This window comes from Bicyclus anynana, chromosome 27, assembly GCF_947172395.1.
Source record: "Bicyclus anynana chromosome 27, ilBicAnyn1.1, whole genome shotgun sequence".
Taxonomy (NCBI): domain Eukaryota; kingdom Metazoa; phylum Arthropoda; class Insecta; order Lepidoptera; family Nymphalidae; genus Bicyclus; species Bicyclus anynana.
The window spans coordinates 2,173,693-2,196,266 of record NC_069109.1 but is presented as its reverse complement, the minus strand read 5'-3'; the positions used below and the strand labels follow the sequence as shown (position 1 = coordinate 2,196,266).

The window sequence follows — 22,574 nt, the reverse complement described above, 5'->3', positions numbered from 1 at the left end:
GAAGACTCGAGCTCAGCAGTGAGCCGAATGTGTGTTGATAACGACGATATAGCATTTGCGTTTTATCCATTCATTAAATACGGGACACCCTGTATATGTATTGATTGATACGAACGTTCCCCCAGTCACGCCCCGCACGAGCTATACACATACATGCGGCGTTGCCTGGCTCTCGAGATGGACGTCATCCAGAACGCGATGGGCGCTCCCTACATCGCGCAGCCGCAGACCGAGAGGAAATATAGCGAGGTACTGTGACACAGCGACCCGTTTACTTATAGTCTAAGATCCGAGTTCACCTATTTTCATTTAAACGGCGTTTACAGAACTGACCGGTCAAACCTTAAACGTGATTTGAACAAGGAGAGATTTTTTTTCCTATTCACCTTCAGACCAATTATAGAAGGACCTGTATCGCACTCATAGTCATAAACAAAATTGTCTGTCATTTTCTGAGGAAAACGAGCTTAGATTTAGTATATATCTTATACTGAACCAGAAGTTTTTGTCCGTTTTTTACACCATTAAACTGCACAAAAAGGTATTTTTATGGAGCTCTTTAACCGACGAACACGATTATAACTATTTAACATCGATTCTATAGAGACAGCTTTTATAATCGCATTAGATCGTTGATCATATACTTTGACAGAAAAGTAACACCTAGCGAGGCAGGTCCTATACAATAGTTGGTCTGGGTATTCACCAGATGCTTTTTGACTCTGTTTTGTAAGAGCGATTGAGAGCGGCGAGTGAACGATCTGAACAATTTATTTAGGTTTTCACAAATCCCTCGGGAACCATGGATTTTTCCGGGATAAAAAGTAGTCTATGTGTTAATCCAGGCTATAATATATCTCAATACCAAATTTCAGCTAATTCGGTTCAGTAGTCGAGGCGTGAAAGAGTAACAAACATTCATAACATCAAAATCATCAGTTTTCGCAAATCTCGGGAAACCATGGATTTTTTCCGGGATAAAAAGTAGCCTATGTGTTAATCCAGAGTAAAATCTATTTCCATTCCAAGTTTCAGCCAAATCGCTTCAGTAGTAGCGGCGTTAAAGAGTAACAAACATCTAAACATCCATACAAACTTTCGCGTTTATAATATTAGTAGGAATTAGTAAATATATCTGTCAAAGACGGGGAATAACTGGGGTATGCAAGCTCGGTTAAGATAACCGCCCGATTTAGGTCCTTAACCGGCATATGGGCTGTGGTGAACAGGAGATTTGGATTAAACAGCGTTTAATTTATTTAAACGGTTGATTATGTTCAAACAAATATCGGTTGAACTCTGACCTAAGATCCGTATTTGAAAGTAGAAACGACCTTCACCCATCTGTTTAATAGCAAGTAAAAACGACCTTCACCTATCTGTTTAATAGAAAGTAGAAACGACCTTCACCCATCTGTTCAATAGAAAGTAGAAACGACCTTCACCTATCTGTTTAATAGAAAGTAGAAACGACCTTCACCCATCTGTTCAATAGAAAGTAGAAACGACCTTCACCCATCTGTTCAATAGAAAGTAGAAACGACCTTCACCTATCTGTTTAATAGAAAGTAGAAACGACCTTCACCCATCTGTTTAATAGAAAGTAGAAACGACCTTCAGCCATCCGTTCAATAGAAAGTAGAAACGACCTTCACCCATCTGTTTAATAGAAAGTAGAAACGACCTTCACCCATCTGTTTGATACATTTTCAGTTGATAACCGGTTTGCAAACAGTTCGTCAAAAAGTTAACATGGCCACCGAGGAGATCCGCAGTCTCCAGGCCAACATTGAGTCCTTCTCACTGCAGTACCACGAGTGCTTGAAGAACAAAGGTGAGCTATTATCCATTTTTAGCAGACTCAGAAGTGGATTACATAAATGGAAAACCAATGTCGAACAAAGGTTCGTCACAACATTTGTCAGGACAACTTAATTAACAAATCAAACTGTAACCAAAACAAACTCTAGAATGGCAGAGAATGACCTTGAGTGAAGTCACGCACTTGTGAACGATGTGTGTAGGGTTAAAGGTACCTTTGACTGATATCAAACACTCCCCTTTTCCACTCAAGTCATTCTTCTCGCTTATCTCCAGTAACCCATAAAGAATTACACAACAAGTTATGTGGACGGCTCGAACGAGCATACTGAAGCCGACCTGTACAAGCGCCTTATATCGTAAATTGCTACCCCTCTCTAACTCCTTACTCTTTACGGAAACAAGAGCCAACACGAGATCGAGCGACGTCATATCCGTCTCAGACTACTATTTCCTACACCTGTACCACCTGTAAGTAAGCCCGCTTCCATCTTAGAAAGCGTCGTCACTTATCATCAAATGTGATTGCAATCATAAGCTATACTAAAGCCATACTGGAGGAGTACTGTTTACCAACAAACAAATTAAAAATGAGTGTATAAATCACTGGTCATTTCACACCTAATTATAATTATAATTAACTTGTTCTCTAAAATTAATAAAAATAAATTTGATTAATAAGCTTATAACAATTAAAAATAGTTACTATATTTTGAATAATATTTTATAAAACAACAATTCATAATCTATACTAATATTATAAAGCTGAAGAGTTTGTTTGTTTGTTTGTTTGATTGAACGCGCTAATCTCAGGAACTACTGGTCCGATTTGAAAAATTCTTTCAGTGTTAGATAGCCCATTTATCGAGGAAGGATATAGGCTATATATTATCCCCGTATTCCTACGAGAACGGGAACCACGCGAGTGAAACCGCGCGGCGTCAGCTAGTTCAAAATAAAAAAGTTGTGGAATGACATTCGTTTTCTACCCTCATTTCTAATTTGTTTGTTAGTAAACAGTACTACTCGAGAATGACTTTGGTATAGTTTGTCATTTATTAAAAAAATAAAAAATTAAAATAAAGTATTTATTTGCAGGTCATATAAACTACATCCAGCAGTCGGGCCCCCTCACCGCTGAGCGGCGCGAGCTGGAGGCCTGTCTCCGGGTCCAGGTCGAGGAGATGGAGAGGAAACTGAACGCATCGGTGAGTTGGCAGCGGACCAAACAAACAAACACTTGCATTTATAATATACTACCTGACGCAGCTCGGTTTCACCCGCGTGGTTCCCGTTCCCGTAGGAATGCAGGGTTGATCGTAGCGTGATGAAAAGTATACCTGCCCACGAGTATGAAGAATAATTTTACCAAGTTTGGTTAAAATCCGTCGAGTAGTTTTTGTTTCTTTAACGGACAGACAGACAGACAGACAGACAAAAATTTTACTGATTGCATTTTTGTCATCAGTATCGATCACTAATCACCCCCTGATAGTTATTTTGTGAATATATTTCATGTACAGAATTGACCTCTCTACAGATTTATTATAAGTATTTATTTGGTCCTACAATTTTTTATTTTACAATCTAAAAAAACACAAGGCTCTGCACAATCAAATCAAGGTAGACATGGCATGCTCATTTTTGTAATCCTAGTATCCTACTAATATTATAAACGCGAAAGTTTGTATGTATGTTTGGATGTTTGTTACTCTTTAACGCCGCTACTATTGAAGCGATTTGAAATGGAAATGGATTTTACTCTGGATTAACACATAGGCTACTTTTTATCCCGAAAAATCCATGGTTTCCCGGGATTTGCGAAAACTGATGATTTTAATGATACGAATGTTTGTTACTCTTTCACGCCTCGACTACTGAACCGAATTAGCTGACATTTGGTATTGAGATATATTATAGCCTGGATTAACACATAGGCTACTATTTATCCAGGAAAAATCCATGGTTCCCGAGGCATTTGTGAAAATTTAAATTCCGAGCGTCCGCTCAAGAAGAAGAACAAGAAAAAGTTTATAAGATATATTACACTGTTAAGTTCAGAATTATCACTTTATATTGTAGGAGATTTTGATTTTACAATTTAAATCTATACTTAATATTATAAAGACTTTGTTTGTTTGAACGCGCTAATCTCAGGAACTACTGGTCCGATTTGGAAAATTCTTTCAGTGTTAGATACTACGTTTATTGAGGTAGGCTATAGGCTATATATTATCCCCGTATTCCTACGGGTACAGGAACCACGCGGGTAAAACCGCGCGACGTCAGATAGTCACTGATGAATACGGAGCTAAGTGCTTCCAACTTTGACACCTGTCAATCTTGTGAACCAGTATAGATATTGTGTGTTGTCGCAGGTGGCTCAAATCAACCAGGGTCAGATGGAGCTGGTGGACCATATGAAGGAGAACATCAGCACGCTGCGCCAGCTGCAGAGCCAGGTGCTGGACGAGGAGCTCATCAAGTGAGGAGTTTTTTACGGCCTCCGTGGCGCAGTGGTATGCGCGGTGGATTTACTAGACAGAGGTCCTGGGTTCGATCCCCGGCTGGGCCGATTGAGATTTTCTCAATTTGTCCAGGTCTGGCTGGTGGGAGGCTTCGGCCGTGGCTAGTTACCACCCTACCGGCAAAGACGTACCGCCCAGCGATTTAGCGTTCCGGTACGATGCCGTGTAGAAACCGAAAGGGGTGTGGATTTTCATCCTCCTCCTAACAAGTTAGCCCGCTTCCATCTTAGACTGCATCATTACTTACCATCAGGTGAGATTGTAGTCAAGAGCTAACTTGTAAAAAATAAAAAAAAAAATCACGTCATACAATATTTCCATTCCCCTCCAATTAAACAAAAAAGATAGTGTTAGGAGTGGGTAGACGACAATAGTCCAGAAGCAGTCAAATCACCACCCCTCGGGGACGAGATGAGTGGTTTTTATTTTTTTAAACCATGTCTAACTCAACCCCCTCTGTCTTCATACCCAAAATCAAAAATCATGTGGCATCGTGCTGAGGTGGATACCTTTTTTGTCCACGACCAGATGTATGTATTGTATGTTCTGTTTGTTTATTTTTATTACATTACTTGTGTGTAGACAAATAACTGACATAGCTCAGCGAGTCGCGAAGCTGAAGTGGCAATGGGCGGGCCACATAGTTCGGAGAGCCGATGGACGTTGGGGTCCCAAGGTGCTGGAATGGCGACCCCGCACCGGAAAACGCAGTGTTGGGCGACCCCCCACCAGGTGGACCGAGGATATCATGCGGGTTGCAGGGAGCCGCTGGATGCTGGCGGCTCGAGACCGTTGTGCTTGGAGGTCCATGCAAGAGGCCTATGTCCAGCAGTGGACGTCTATCGGCTGATAAGGTAAGGTAAGACAAATAAAAAGATTCTATTCTATTCTATTCTATTCTATCCAGATGGAAGCGCGAGCAGCAACTGTCCGGCAACGGCGTCCCCATGCAGTCCAACCTGAACACGATCCAGGAGTGGTGCGAGCTGCTCGCCGACCTGATCTGGAGCACCCGCCAGCAGGTCAACAACGTGGCGCGCATCAACAGCAAGACCATCGTCGAGCTGCGCCAGCCGCACCTCGTGGAGATGCTCGACGACATGAGCAAACAGGTGGGACTCACACGTATACCTTAGACCAATTACCTATGGACTTGTATCACACTCAAATTGTCAAAACCAACAAAATTATGTCGTTTTTTTGAGAACGAGGTAAACTCACACATTGAAAATATTTAACACCAATTAAATATATCCTGCGTCCTTACATCTATAAGAAAGAAAGAAAGAAAATTATTTTATTTGGACACACACACACATAATACACAAAAGACAACAAATACTTAAAACAAAAGAAAGTAATTTTAAAAATATAGTGAACTAATAATTTAAAGATATTTAACTAATAAAATTAAATTAAATCGAAAAAAAAAATGATGTGTGTGGTACCAAAATGGTCACCACTCAGCATGTGCTACGCTAGTGATGGATGCACCAGCGCAGCGCTGGTCTTCCGTGGAGCCATGTGGTGACGGTATAAGGGGTCCTTGGGCCTTTTTTTATAATTTAAAAGCAGGTCGATAGTATTTTTTACGGAAAGAAGATATGAATTGCTGTTGAGAAAATAATTTTCGGAACTTTTGGAACACGCATTAATTAGATAATTTTTTTTTTGCGCTACCTTGTCTACAAATTAAACACAGACAATATAGTAAAAGTGCTCAAAACAATAAAAATACCTGGAATTGAATTCATATTTGGTGTAAGGTGTCAGTGTCATGTAATATTGTCAAATGTCAATAAGACACAAGTTAAAAGGAAACATTAAATCGTAGACAGAGAAGCCATAAACGAAAAAAAATCCCTAAATTGCTTTAAAAACGCCGTAGACGAACGCTATTACGCGAAGATCACTGACAATCTGTCAGGGTGAGAGTTACAAGCATGTTGCCATTATAAAAATTCTTAATTAATGTTGTCAGCTAATGAAAAAATACTTTTTTTTTCAGTAATTTTAAAAAAAATGCGGGTTTCAAAAAAAAAAATTATTTTGGGTTTCAGGCCCTATATTTCATGTTCTTAAAGGATAAAAATAGTTTGTTCTGCTTAGTTGACACTTGCAATAAAGGCCCAGCCACCATATAAAATTAGGACGTGACCTTTAAATCGTAATACCTACACGTGTAATTTTAACACAATGAAACGTCGATTCTATAGACGCGGTTTGTATAAACACGTTAGATCATGATCATATAGTTTTGACAGAGAGGTAATGTCTTGCGAGGCAGGTCCTTAGGAGGCAGGTTCTTGGACACGCACTCAGGTGAACAGGCAAACTATACTAAAGCCTAAACTTATTTATTTTAAATTATGTATATATTTTTTTTTTATAAAATATTCAAATTTTTCCATTTCCCGTCAGGTGACAAGTCTCCTGTCAACACTGGTGACATCCACATTCGTTATAGAGAAGCAACCGCCCCAGGTTATGAAGACCAACACACGGTGAGTACCACAATCCTATGAATGAATGAATGAATGATATTTTATTCATGAAAATGTAGGTTTAACATGATTGTACATTTATAGAATTGAGCCTTTATACATTTTACCATAACTGGTGTATGAATTATCTTAAATAATTAAATACATTTGAACGAAAAAATAAAACTAAATTAATACAATGTCACAATTACAAAATAATACAACTACTTAAATAAACGCCAAAAGTTTGTATTGTTGTTTGTAGGTTTGTTCAGACCAGTTACAGAAGGACCAGTATCGTACCCAAATTCACGAAGAAAATAGTCTGACATTTACTGACAAAATCGAGCTTAGATTTAGATATATATTTTATATTAAACTAGAAGTTTTTATCCGTTTTTTGCACCATTCAACTACACAAATTTTTTTATGTACAAGTTAGCCCTTGACTACAATCTCATCTGATGGTGACGAATACAACTATAAAACATTGAGGCAGTTTTTATAATCGCATTAAATCGTTGATCATATACTTTGACAGAACATTAACGTCTAACTACTCATAGGTCCAATACAATAATTGGTCTGAGGATATTTGTTACTCTATAACGCCGCAACTACTGAACCGAATTAGCTGAAATTTGGAATTAATATAGATTGTAGCCTGGATTAACACATATAGTCTACTTTTTATCCTGGAAAAATTAAATACTTATTTTTACATCGGAAGGCCGAAGCAGAAAATGTGGGCTGAAAGACTATCTAAGACTACATACAATGGCCAATCACATGGCCAAGCGTGGAAACGGCCCAGAAGAAAGGAGAAAAAGACTATCTAAGAGCATCTTTATTTTGTTTTTAAAAAAGAATATTTGGCATATTTTTTGTAATATGACCAATATTCCCATTGTCCTCCAACTAGTTAGGAAATACTGTATTAGAAGAAGTGGGTCTGACAATGTTCCAACAGGGAGGGGATCGAACCACCACCCCTCGGTGATGAGTCCAACCGCTCTTACCGTTGAGCTATTGAGGCTTTTTCGGACTATCGAGGCAATTCTGGGAGGGTGTTTTGACCTGAGTGTATCAGTCCAGGCGCCTCCGAGATCGTGGGTTAAAACCTCAGACCAATTATAGAAGGACCTGTATCGCACTCATAGTCACGAACTAAATTGTCTGTCATTTTCTGAGGAAAACGAGCTTCGATTTGGTATATATCTTATACTAAACTAGAAGTTTTTGCCCGTTTTTTACACAATTCAATTACACAAAAAGGTATTTTTACGGAGCTCTTTAACTGGCGAACACGATTACAACTATTTAACATCGAATCCTTTTTTATAATCGCATTTGATCGTTGATCATATACTTTGACAGAAAAGTAACGTCTAGCGAGGCAGGTCCTGTATAATAATTGGTCTGAGGTTAAAACTCACTACGAGTGACGTCAGATATCGGGTTGTGTTGCCTGGAAGAGTTGTCGGTAATTATTAATTTATATTGTTATCTTATTGACAGCTTCACGGCTACAGTCCGCCTGCTGGTGGGTGGTCAACTCAACGTTCACATGACTCCACCCAGAGTTACGGTAAGTGCTATTTCACATTAGAGTATCGACATTGAGCTCCCAAAAACTTGTGACCCTATACAGAAAAAAGCTATGTTGGTCAACCCCGTACTACCGACGACATTAATACATTTGGACCTTTGGAAGTCCCTAAAATGGCCTAAGTCCTATGGACATCCATCATCACATGTCAAGATGTCTTTATACTCTTTAGAATTCCTTCATATATTTTATTCACAATATTTTGCTGAAGATGACATCATTTCATGTCTGGATGATGGGGTTCCAAAGTGTTGTGACCCTGTACAGGGAAAAGCGATGTTGTGACCCTCTACTAAGTTATGGATGGAATTATGGTTATGGAAGGCCCTTCTGTGGACGTCAGTTGAATTGCTGTGGAGATGGTTTAGAAGTGTTTCACTAAATATATTCACAATATTTTACTGGTAGTCAATCATTAGGCGTACTGTGGTGTGCAGGTGGTGATAATATCAGAGCAACAAGCCCAGCTGCTGCTCAAGAGCGACACGCAGAGCGGGCGCGGCAAGCAGCCGGTGGAGTGCGGCGACATCCTCAACAACAGCGGCTGCATGGAGTACCAGCCCACCAACAGGCAGCTCAGCGTCAGCTTCAGGTTTTTTTTTTTCTTTGTTCTTTACAAGTTAGCCCTTGACTACAATCTCACCTGATGATAAGTGATGATGCAGTCTAAGATGAAAGCGGGCTAACTGGTTAAGAGGAGAATGAAAATCCACACCCCTTTCGGTTTCTACTTTTCTTTTACTTCTTCTTCTTTAGAAGAAAAGTAGGCAGACCAAAGTCGCGCTGGTCCGACGATATCGTCCAATTAGCAGGCAAAAATTGGTGGCAAATAATAGAACTGAATGGTATCGGCTGGAGGAGGCCTATACCCAATGAGGGGTCCTTACTAGTTAAATAGATTTTATTAATTAGAAACAAGACTAACTCACTAACATACTAAACTTAAAACAGATACACTAACAATATAAAGATAAAGATAAATATACTTTATTTGCACACCACAAAGACAAAAACAAGTGAAATAAAAAACAAATTAGGAAGAGATCAGCATGCAAAAGGCGGCCTTATCTCAGGCAACCTTCGGTTTAGGAAAACTTAAGGACATCAGCAGGAGGCGTAAAACAAAAATAACCATAGTATTAGTAATACACATACATACAAATAATTTACATCCTAATACATAAACAATATTACACAAATACCTACAATAATGAAATATACTAACATAGGAAAAAAAAAATTAAAACTGTTACTCTTATTAATTGAAAAACTTGTTTAATGTAATAATGTAAGGAATAATAAAGGCTTTGAAATTTGAAATTTGTAATGACCAGGAGACAAGAGATTTCCATTTGCCATATGTGTAAAGTCCATATATCCTCGCCGCAAGTACCAGGTTATCATAGCGTATAAAGAATTTGATTGAACAATCTTTGAATTGAAAATTAATTCAACCAATGTATGTGCCATGTCGCTGACAAATGTTGGATCCAAATATTGGTAGCAAAATTAGAAAAATAGGGATAATAAGATATGTCTTACAAAGGATAAAATCTTATCTGAACAATAGCAATCAGTCAGTTTTAATAAAGAATCTCATGGATATGGAGCAAAAAGAATTTAAATCCGAATACAGAAACAAAAGATGTGGTGTTCCGCAAGGGAGGATATTAGGTCCCTTTTTGTTTCTGATCTATATTAATGACATTACTGACACAACTAACTACAAAACGGTTCTATATGCAATTGTTGTATCTACAAATAAAAGTACCCATATAAAATGAAACAAAAATGATTTTTTTTTTTTTTAAATAAACATTTTGTCACCAGGAACATGCAGCTGCGTAAAATCAAACGCGCCGAGAAGAAGGGAACGGAGAGTGTGATGGATGAGAAACTCACTCTCCTGTTCCAGTCCGAGTTCAACGTGGGCGGCGGAGAGCTGGTGTTCCAGGTATGTGACGGCGTGCACAGTCGGGGTATGCACGACTAGAACAATCTGGCCTAAAATGTAAATTGTATGTACCGAACTTCATAAATGGGTATGGTAAGAGAAGGCTGGAATATATTGTTCCAACAATCTTTAACGATTTTCCGGATGCGGTAAAGAATCTTCTAAAAGATATCAATATACTCACGAACGTACATAAGCGGAAACTTAAGAATTATTTTTTGGGACAGCCTGTGTAGCGTCGCAGCACCGGTTCACTCACACTTTTTTTTTAACTACCCTATAATGTTTATTCTTGGTATTTATCCTCTTCTGTTTGTTAATATTGTTCTGTTTGTTCCTAAATATTGTATTTATTGTATGCAATAATAACCAGTGCACAGTAAAACTAACTGTGGTTTGTGTTGCACTATGGTTAGGCTTAATTTCAATGTGTTGTTTGTTAAATAATAATAAATAATAAATAATAATAATAATAAAGAGGCATATTTGATTTTTTTTTAAAGTGACGAAAATATCTTTTAAGGTCGTAAAAACAACAAAATAATAATTGCTTTATAAACTTTATACTTGGTAAACTTTATAGTTTTGAAAACTAGCTATTACTACAGTATATATATATAAATGTTAAGGTTTTTGACATTATCAACTTAATTAATATGATCATAATATGAAATTATTTCAACAATAACATTCAAATTAATAGATTATGAAACACGGTTAAACTGCCTCTAATGAAAATGACATTAATGAACCGTCGGAGAGTGTAACGGAACCTTCACTCCCCACCACTCAACCCCTCTCCCAGCGCGCGATGCGAGCAGCAGCGCGTCGCGCAGCCGCTTCGCAGTTTGGATCGTGCCGCGTTGCAAGAACCAGCTCATAACTAAGGGCGCCGTATAGGTTCGAAACTAGTCGGGCATACTCCGACCTAATATCACGTGAGCTTTAGCCGTGTTTCATAATCAATTAATATGAATAACACTCATGCTAGTTTAAATTCTAAAATAACAAGAAAGAAAAAATATATCTTTTGAAAATTGGTTTGATAGTTTACTTAGACTGCTGGATTCTATGGTTTTTAAATGTCATCCAAAACGCTAGATTCTAGAGAATCTAAGATCGATTCTTTAATTTTTTTTTAATTCCAGGTGTGGACTCTATCTCTGCCCGTGGTGGTGATAGTCCACGGCAACCAGGAGCCCCACGGCTGGGCCACTGTCACGTGGGACAACGCCTTCAGCCCCCCGGGAAGAGTTCCCTTCGCTGTACCTGATAAGGTACATAAGCATATTAAGTAATATAGTCAGCACGACCTTTTGTCATTATTACATGTAGTCAGTGTGACCATTGATCATTTTTACATATAGTCAGCATGATTATTGATCATTAATACATGGAGTCACAATGATCTTTAGATATTATTACATGTAGTCAGCATGACTATTGATTATTATTACATGTAGTCAACGTGACCATTGATCATTATTACATGGAGTTACCGTGATCTTGAGATATTATTACATGTAGTCAGCATGACTATTGATCATTATTACATGGAGTCACCGTGATCTTTAGATATTATTACATGTAGTCAGCATGACTATTGATCATTATAACATGGAGTCACCGTGATCTTTAGATATCCTTTCATGTAGTCAGCATGACCAGTGATCTTTATTACATATAGTCAGCATGATTATTGATCATTATTACATGTAGTCAGCGTGACCATTGATTATTACTACATCATTAATTGTGGTCTCTGTGACCTTTGGATATTATTACATTTAGTCAGCATGACCATTGATCATTATTACATGGAGTCACCGTTACCATTGATTATTACTACATCATTAATTGTGGTCTCTGTGACCTTTGGATATTATTACATTTAGTCAGCATGACCATTGATCATTATTACATGTAGTCACCGTTACCATTGATTATTACTACATCATTAATTGTGGTCTCTGTGACCTTTGAATATTATTACATTTAGTCAGCATGACCATTGATCATTATTACATGTAGTCACCGTTACCATTGATTATTACTACATCATTAATTGTGGTCTCTGTGACCTTTGTATATTGTTACATGTAGTCAGCATGACCATTGATCATTATTACATGGAGTCACCGTTACCATTGATTATTACTACATCATTAATTGTGGTCTCTGTGACCTTTGTATATTGTTACATGTAGTCAGCATGACCATTGATCATTATTACATGTAGTCAGCGTGACCATTGATTATTACTACATCATTTATCGTGGTCACTGTGACCTTTGGATATTATTACATATAGTCAGCATGACCATTAATCATTATTAAATTTAATCAGCGTGACCATTGATAACAATTACTACATTAATTGTGGTCAGCTTGATCTTTGGTCTTTATTACATGTAGTCAGCATAGCCATTGATCTTTATTACAATATGTCGTCAGCGTGACCATTAATCATTATTACAATATGTAGTCAGCATGACCATTGATCATTATTACATGTAGTTAGCATAACCTATCCAGAAAATAGAAAATGTTATTTTAATCTATATAAATATATACCTTTCTCACTGAAACCAATCGCTAACGCTTCGAAAACTAGAAAGGTGTATGGGAATGACATTTGCTAACGACAGGTCACGTGATCAAGATCTGGCACTCCCATATATTTTTCTAGTTTTTGAAGCGTTAGCGATCGTAGAAAGAGAATCGACGTGCTACTTGGCTAGGGGGGCTGTAGAGTCACTCTACTGATGATTTTGACACTGTTTGAGTAACAGTAACTATTTTCTATTCCCAGGTGACCTGGATCCAGTTGGCTGAGACTCTGAGGATCAAGTTCTGTTCTGCCACCGGAGGGGATCTGTCCGAAGACAATCTGCGCTTTTTGGGCGAGAAGATATTTAGGTAGGTCACCATTTATCTATACTAATATTATAAAGCTGAAGAGTTTGTTTGATTGAATGCGCTAATCTCAAGAACTACTGGTCCGATTTGAAAATTTCTCTCAGTGTTAGATAGCCCATTTATCGAGAAAGGCTATGGGCTATATATTATCTCCGTATTCCTACGGGAACGGGAACCACGCGGGTGAAACCGCGCGGCGTCAGCTAGTCTAAAATAAGACTATTTTTCATACATTGCTAAGTCCAGATTTGATAAATGAACCGTTACAATTTTCAAATTAATGTTATTTATCATATAATAATGAGAGGGCGCGACCGTCGCCACGTAAACACAGTGTCTCGACAAATAATTGTTTAAAAAATAGTTATACGTCTCAATTTCAAAATGTTTTATTCAAAATACAGTTAGTGTACTACAGTGGATCGATAAAAGTGTTGGTAGCCAAAACAGTGTCGTAAAACAGTGAAAAATCAAACTTGCAACCGCGACAACTTAACGAACTAATTATGTGCAAATATAACAAAGAAAACATCCAGTGATAAACATACACAAGTTCTAAGTACTGTGATAATAACAATAACCAAAACTGTGAATAGAAATTAGTCAAAATTTCGAACTGTACACAGTGAAGTGAAGTTTCAATAACGCTTACATCATCATAGTTCACAAATCGCTTCCAAGGTCATTGCACTGTTGACATTGAAATCTAGCACAATCATCACTTCAACGATTAGCGCCATCTGTTGTCGGGCAGAATTGTTGAAGGAAGATCAATCAATTCTCAGGAACAGAACCGCAATTTATCTCGAATTGAAATTGCTGCGCCACCTTGTAACGAGTGGAAACAGCTCGAAAGAATTATAGTTGTCTGCTTTGGTTGGAACTTTGAACTTTGATATTTCAAGAAGTAATCAAAGAAACAGCGCCATCTATGGTCAACTGGTAAAAAACTAATTTTTACTTGATACTACAACAACAGCGCCAACATCTGAAAAGAGGTGTCAAACGAAAAAATTAATTCATAACCCAAAAGAAAAAACCAGTGCTGCCATCTGTAGTTGATTAGTAGAAAATCACATAAAACACTATACCTATAGAATAATTACTATTAAAATATGGAAGAGCTAAAAATTATGTTATTAAAAATTCAAAATGACCTGGACGAACAAAAAAGGGAAATTAAACAGCTTGGTGAAGACATAAACACCAATATTAACCAAAAATTTCAAAAATTAGAAGCAGAGCACACGGAGATATTACAAAAAGTAGAAATACAAGAACAACGCCTAGATCATATAGAGAAACACATCAGAAAACGGAATATTGTGTTTTTCGGAGTATTGGAAACTGAAAAAAGCTATACAATGCTAGAAGAAAATATTTTAAAAATTATTAATAACACAATAAAGGTAAATTGCGAGATGAACGAAATAGAAAGTGTGTTCCGAAAGGGAAAATGGGTTGAAGGTAAAGTTCGCCCAATAATAGTTACTCTGACAACTCTCGGAAAAAAAATTCTTATAATAAAAAACAAAAATAACTTGCACAACACGGATTATTATCTAAAAGAAGATTTCCCCCCTAAGGTACTGGAAAAAAGAAAACTTTTGCAAAAAGAATTAGAAAAGGAAAAACAAAATGGTAACAGGGCTATCATAAAATATGATAAACTCATCGTGTTGGACAAGGAAAACTCGAAACACACACAAAGAAGCACTAGCGCAAACCGAAAAAGAAATCTCTCTCAGTCACCACCTTCAAAAGATAAAGAAAATAAAACTTTTGTGTCAGCAAAAAAGAATAGGGTATCTCTACATGAATATTTGAGAACTAAAGAATCCAGTAACGTCAACCCCTCTCATTCAAAGTATACTCAGAAAAAATAGCAATCAAGCATAGAGAACTCTCTAACCCTCCCACCACGGTTGGTCACCGCGGGAGAGACCGACCAAAACCCTCCAAAACTCAAAACAAATGACTATCTATACATCTGTACATACAATGTTAGGACTCTATCAACCACAGAAAAGTTATTAGAATTATTAAACGCTACAGATCAAATTAAATTCGACATCATCGGACTTTCAGAAACCAGAAGGCAAGGTTGCAACATAGAGGAATATGATAAACACATATTATGTTACTCAGGTGAAATTAAAGGCTTACACGGCGTGGGTTTTCTAATAAAAAAGAAGTATAAACCTAATATACATAGCTTTGTTGGATTTTCCGATAGAGTGGCAATGCTTCAATTAATACTCTACAATAAAACACTTTCTCTTATACAAACATATGCACCTACAGCCGACGCAAATGATCTAGAAGTGGAAAGTTTCTATAACACCCTAACAAAAGCCCAAAATGAAGCTGGAAAGCAATACATTATAATGGGAGACTTTAACTCAAAGATCGGAATACCAAAAAAGCTAGAAAGTCGAATATTAGGTAAATATGGCCAAGGAGAACGGAATGAAAGGGGAGAGCTGTTGATAAGCTATGCACAGGAACATAATATATCAATAATGAATTCTTTCTTCCAAATGAGATCTAACTCAAGATGGACTTGGTGCTCACCGGATGGTAAAACCAAGAACGAAATTGATTTTATCTTAACAAATACACCTAAAATAATCTTCGACGTTGAAATCTTAAACAGGGTAGCCTTTCCTTCTGATCATAGACTTGTACGGGCAAAAGTTTTACTCAAGACAGAAAAGAAAAGCAGAGTTCAATTTTGCTGCAATAAAAAGATTCTGAAACAAGACCATGAGATAAAAGCATACAGAAATTGTCTCATAGAGCACATTATCGACCTAAAATTAGAAAACGAAGACACTGTTCAAAGTTACTACGATAAAATAGAGAAGTACATAAAACATGGCATAACAAACTCAAGCCAAAAAAAGTCCAAGTCCCATGGAAAAGGAACACTAAATGAAAATATCATAACTGTAGAGACAAAACGCTTAATTGAAAGACGTCTGGAACTCCAAACTGCCCACCCAAAAACTCCAGAAATAAAAAAAGAGCTCTCAAAAATATATAGAATAATAAATAACAAAATCAAAGAAGATTACAAAAGTTACCGATACTCAGTAATCGAAAAAAATCTTAAAAAAAGACGTAGTGTGAAACAGGCAAATAAAGAGCTCACATTCAGTAAAACATGGGTGCCTTGTTTGCAAGACAAAAACAAGATCCAAAACAGCAGAAGAGCTATTTTAGAGACAGCGTCTCAGTTCTATAAAGATCTCTATAGTAATAAGTCCGGAACAATCACTTCCTATGTAAAAACTGACCAATATGAGTTTGATAAACTAGTGAGTGAAGAGTGGAATGAGCTTCAGATAATGAACGCAATCAAACGTATGAAAAACGAAAAGAGTACAGGTCCAGACAACATTCCAAACGAAGCGATTAAATATGCTGCTGATCTTTTATTAGGCCCTCTACATAACCTTTTTAATTTAATAAGAAAAGAGGAAACCGTTCCCTATCAATGGGTAGAGTCACATATCACTCTTTTATACAAAAAAGGAGATCCGAAAGATATCAGGAATTACCGCCCAATAAGTTTGATGTGCTGTTTATATAAACTCTTTTCGACTTGTCTCCTTAACCAAATTAACACCCAAATAGATTCCAAACAACCAAAAGAACAAGCTGGTTTCCGTAAAGGGTTTTCCACCATGGATCACATTCATACGGTAGAGCAAATACTTGAAAAATATAAAGAGAACAGAGTGCCACTCTATGTGGCATTTATTGACTACAAAAAAGCTTTTGACACTATTTACCATGACAGTATATGGAAAGCTCTAAAAGACTGCAAAATAAATGAAAACTATATCAATATAATTAAATATATATACAACAAAAGTAAAAGCAGAGTAAAGATGGAGAGCGTTGGACCACCAATCTATATAAATAGAGGCACAAAACAGGGAGACCCACTCTCTCCCAAAATTTTCATTGCAGTACTCGAATCAATATTTGAAAATCTTAATTGGAAAAATAAGGGCATAAAAATCAATGGTTCCCTCCTAACACATTTAAGATTCGCGGATGATCTGATACTCTTTGCAGAAACTAGAAGAGATATGCAATACATGTTAGAAACTCTACATAAGGCTAGTCAAAATGTTGGGCTGGATATAAATGAAGAGAAAACAAAACTAATGACAAACGCTCACACCCTTCCCATATATATTGACAATAAAATCTTAGATTATGTAGAGAAGTATGTTTACCTTGGGAAGCAGATATCTTTTAACCCATACTCTAATGTAGAGGAGGTAAACAGGAGAATAACAATTGCTTGGAACAGATACTGGTCGCTGAAAGAAATTTTTAAAAGCCAACTGCCAGTAAGCCTCAAAAAGACAGCAATGGACTCCTGCGTTCTCCCATGCCTAACATACGGAGCACAAACATGGATTTTCACAAAAAGTGTAAAAACTAAAATAATAGTGTGCCAACGAGCAATGGAACGCAGCCTCTTATGCATTAAAAAATGTCAAAAAATCAAAGCATCAGACATAAGAGCTGAAACGAAAACGCTAGATTTTCTTAAACAAGCACAATCATTAAAATGGAAGTGGGCTGGACATGTGGCTAGACAACAAGATAACAGATGGACTCATAAGGTTACTACATGGAAAGGGCCGCAGGGCAAGAGGAGAAGCGGCAGACCGGTGTCTAGATGGGCTGATGATATAGCAGCCATCGCTGGTAAAGACTGGCAAGAGTCTGCAAAAGATAGAAAAAAATGGTCTGTTTTGGAGGAGGCCTACACCCGAGAGGGTTCTCATCTTCAACCTAACATAATTTTGGAAATTAAAGAATAAGAAAGAAAAAAAAATACAATAATATGACATAATCTAATAATAATAAATTAAATTGCTAAAAAAAAAAACAAAAAGACAAAATGAAAATTTACTCATAATGGTATTAAATATATTTTTTGACTTAAATGACTATGTGTGATTATGATTAAGTATGTTAAATGACTAAATGTATTGAATAAATTATATATTTTAGATAAAAAATGTATGCATTAGAATAAATGATTAGATCAGATTATAATTATGTTAAATGACTAGGTATAGAATAGGAAACATGTGTAATTTTAGATTTATTGTTTTAAAATTGTAATTAATTAATTAAATATTCTTTATGATTATGAAAATGCATGGATTATGATTATCTAACGGAATAATTATGTAATGTGTTGTTTTAAAAATTGTGACTGATTAATAATAACAATGAATACCTACTTTAAGTTAAATGAATTGTAAAATATTGTGAAGAAGAGAAAATAAAAGGCTTTATTATTATTATTATTATTATTATTATTATCATATAATAATATCAGTTTTCAATTGGTTTATTTATTGATTGACATAATACGAGTATATTAAAAAAACACGATTTCAACGAGAAACAAAAATTTCAAATAAAATATTTTAAACAAAAAATTAAACCGACTTCAAAAATGAATTACTCTAAAAAGCGAAAAATAACATGTTACCTATGTCCTTTCTATTGATCGGTTTGAAGGCGGTGTTATGCCAAATAGGCTTTTAAACGTACTCGTTGAATTAAGAACCTACCTCCTTTTATTGAAGTCGGTTTGAAACATTAACAATTGAAGAATTTATATTTGATGATATTGATTTATTATTAAAAAAAGGATTTTTCGTAATTTTTTGTTGTACATCATCATTATCAACCCATATTCGGCTCACTGCTGAGCTCCTCTCAGAATGAGAGGGGTTAGGCCAATAGTCCACCACGCTGACCCAATGCGGATTAGCAGACTTCACACACGCAGAGAATTGTACAACGTCTGGTATGCAGGTTTCCTCACGATGTTTTCCTTCACCGATTGAGACACGTGATATTTAATTTCTTAAAATGCACACAACTGAAAAGTTGGAGGTGCATGCCCCGGGCCGGATTCAAACCCACCGGAGTCGAAGGCAGAGGTCATATCCACTGGGCTATCACGGCTCTCTGTTGTAGTGTGCTGGGCCTTAAATAGTCTGTCTCCTTTCTATCTAAAATTATATTATTGACAGCCTCCGTGGCGCAGTGGTATGCGCGGTGCATTTACAAGACGGAGGTCCCGGGTTCGATCCCCGGCTGGGCCGATTGAGATTTTCTTAATTGGTCCAGGTCTGGCTGGTGGGAGGCTTCGGCCTAGGCTAGTTACCACCCTACCGACAAAGACGTACCGCCAAGCAATTTAGCGTTCCGGTACGATGTCGTGTTGAAACCGAAAGGAGTGTGGATTTTCATCCTCCACCTAACAAGTTAGCCCGCTTCCATCTTAGACTGCATCATCACTTACCATCAGGTGAGATTGTAGTCAAGGGCTTACTATAAAAAAAAAAAATTATGTTTTTTTTTGTCGTTTTTGTTCAAAATGTTCAACAAAGGAGTATCTTAAAATGAATTGAAGTCTCTGCTCAAGGAGCAACCTGCCCATCAACCCCATGGAGCTGAACGGCATGACGGTGAGCTGGACGCAGTTCTGCAAGGACGCGCTGCCCGAGCGCAACTTCACCTTCTGGGAGTGGTTCTACATGGTGGTCAAGGTCACCAGGGACTACCTGAGGACGCTGTGGTGCGACCGGTGAGTGGGGGGGGGGGGGGTGGTGGTTGGAAGAAAAAAATTAAACATCTATACTACAGCCTTTTTTATTTTAATTTTTTTTTTTAAATTTTTTTAAATTTTATTTTGTTTTACTACAGCCTTTCTTGATGAGTACTGTTTACCATATTTTTTTTTTTGTTTTTTTTTTTTTTTTTTTTTTTTAATTTTATTTTACTACAGCCTTTCTTGATGAGTACTGTTTACCAACAAACTTATTATTTAAGTAGTTCTGTTTATTTGTTATGTATAATTATGTATGTAGGTGTATTTATATTTTAATTATGTATTTAGGTGTACTCGTATTTTTTTTTTATTTAGGTATATTTAGTATGTAAATGTATATATTTTATTTATTTTATAGTCAAAATTATCTAAGAAATTATCTACAAGTATGGTTAGACTACAAAAAATTACATACTAATATAGTGTTGTTTATCACCAGCCTCATCATGGGCTTCATCCAGAAGAAGCAAGCGGAGGAGATGCTGGGCAAATGTCCCCCCGGCACCTTCCTGCTGCGCTTCTCCGACTCCGAGCTCGGCGGGATCACCATCGCTTGGACCGGCGGTGAGTGGAGTGGTAGAGGTAGTTGAAAGTTTACATCGAGTTTCACGCGGACGAAGTTGCGGGCATCCGCTAGTCTATAGTATAAAAATGAATCGCAAAATGCGTTGGTAAGCGCATAACTCAAGAACGCCTGGACCAATTTGGCCAATACTTTTTTTTAAAATGTTCGTTAAAGTAGGTTTTTGCGGCGAGAAAAATTCGAATAATTGCCGGAAAAATCATAAAAATAGCCCTTTTCTTTTTCCGATACAAATGTTTTTTAACTAAAACGTAGTCAATTTGAGCTTTATTGTTATTGTATAAAGTTCATATTAATAATTAGAAAATGGGGTAGGGTAGGGACGGGGTTGGGTAGGGTAGGATATGGGTAGGGTAGGGTAGGGGTAGTTGAAAGTTTACATCGAGTTTCAAGCGGACGAAGTCGCGGGCGTCTGCTAGTTGTATATAAATTAAGAGTATACTATAGTAGGGGAGCCGAAGAGGGGATTTTTGCAGTTACTCGAGCGCGGCAGGTAAACATAAGGAACTATACCTTGCACGTTGTTGAGTACCTCCACCAAGTATGAGCCCATAATATTGGTGGGTACATTTAGGGCAACCAAAAAAAAAAACTAACTTCGGAAATACTCAACCAGCACGTCAGATTAAGATAAGGTAGGTGAGTTGATAGCTGACGATTTGAGCGTAACGCAATGGAATGGGAGGGTTCCAAAGTTACAAAATAAAACCCTTATATTTCTGTTATCGAACCACGAGCGCGGTTAATTTTTTACTTATTATGAGTGAAATAATCTCCTGAATAATCGCTCATGTTTTCTGACGATTTCATTAAGCCAAAGTAATAAAAATTGTTTTTAAAGTCTGTAGTTTTTTTTTTCCACCGCTAAAATCGAAAAAAGTATATATCCATTTATTAATCCAATCATTTAATCTACCAAATGCAATCGGTCCCCATGACGCTTTAGTAACTGCAAATTTAGCATCTCGGGCTCCCTTACTACTAATAGTAAAGCAATTTTGTAAAAGTAACAGGGTATCTGCGATCATTACTTTCGGAGCTACAGGGATTTAAAGGGTCAGGTTTGCGGCGCTGCCGCGGATCCCTGAGAAACGCTCCATACAAAATGGCACGAACTAATGAAGTCATGTGCAATGTAGTGATCGTTAGATTTGTATGCGCGTTCAAACAAAATTACTAATATCTTTGTTATTTGTGCGTTTATGTTTATAGTTCATTTATTAAAAAATGTCACATTTAATGTAAGGAAGCTAAAACTGTATGAATTTTCATCTAATTACGATAAAATATTTTTAATACATTTTGAAATTTTATAATCTCATTTATTTTGCAAATCTCCAGACAATCTTTGCTTTTTATGTATAAATTAGTTAACATTGACCTTATTTACCCGAATGTATCATAAAAATCAATATATTCGAACCTAGTCATCATCCCCATTATAGAAGGACCTCTATCGCACTCATAGTCACGAACAAAATTGTCTGTCATTTTCTGAAGAAAACGAGCTTAGATTTAGTATATATCTTATACTAAACTAGAAGTTTTTGCCCGTTTTTTACACAATTCAATTACACAAAAAGATAATGATTTTAAACTTATTTCGTGGTTGTTCATTATGAATGTCACTTCTCATCTCGCAACTGCAGTCCCGTCGTGACCACGATCCATGCAACTGGGTCGAAATATCGACATTAAAAATCTCGTCGTTTTATCGTGGTATTTACCCGTTTAAATAATATTCATACACAAAAAGGTATTTTTACGGAGCTCTCTAACCGACGAACACGATTACAACTATTTAACATCGATACTATAGAGACAGTTTCTATAATCGCATTAGATCGTTGATCACATACTTTGACAGAAAAGTAACGTCTAGCGAGGCAGGTCCTATACAATAATTGGTCTGAGGTACCGTTGAACCGAACAGATCCCTTGTAAAATCAAATGGTCCCTCCATCTACATAGATCGACCCGTCAAGACCCCTTTGAAAATTGAAATCAAAACTCAGA

At 36.9% G+C, this 22,574-nt stretch overlaps 1 protein-coding gene across 9 annotated transcripts in view; it reads left to right on the top strand.

Annotated features, from left to right (window-relative positions):
- LOC112051221 (signal transducer and activator of transcription 5B) overlaps nucleotides 1-22,574 on the top strand; it is a 46,527-nt gene that overhangs the window by 4,705 nt on the left and 19,248 nt on the right. For 6 of the 9 annotated variants that reach the window (XM_024089766.2, XM_024089765.2, XM_024089770.2 and 3 more), the window contains exons 6-18: nucleotides 126-249; nucleotides 1,714-1,834; nucleotides 2,920-3,029; nucleotides 4,200-4,306; nucleotides 5,257-5,461; nucleotides 6,771-6,853; nucleotides 8,351-8,420; nucleotides 8,879-9,033; nucleotides 10,272-10,395; nucleotides 11,544-11,672; nucleotides 13,208-13,314; nucleotides 19,778-19,951; nucleotides 20,415-20,539. In XM_024089766.2, coding sequence (XP_023945534.1) covers nucleotides 126-249; nucleotides 1,714-1,834; nucleotides 2,920-3,029; nucleotides 4,200-4,306; nucleotides 5,257-5,461; nucleotides 6,771-6,853; nucleotides 8,351-8,420; nucleotides 8,879-9,033; nucleotides 10,272-10,395; nucleotides 11,544-11,672; nucleotides 13,208-13,314; nucleotides 19,778-19,951; nucleotides 20,415-20,539 — 1,634 coding nt within the window. The remainder of the gene's footprint in view (nucleotides 1-125; nucleotides 250-1,713; nucleotides 1,835-2,919; nucleotides 3,030-4,199; nucleotides 4,307-5,256; nucleotides 5,462-6,770; nucleotides 6,854-8,350; nucleotides 8,421-8,878; nucleotides 9,034-10,271; nucleotides 10,396-11,543; nucleotides 11,673-13,207; nucleotides 13,315-19,777; nucleotides 19,952-20,414; nucleotides 20,540-22,574) is intronic. The other 3 variants (XM_024089768.2, XM_052890249.1, XM_052890251.1) reach the window with 1 other exon arrangement.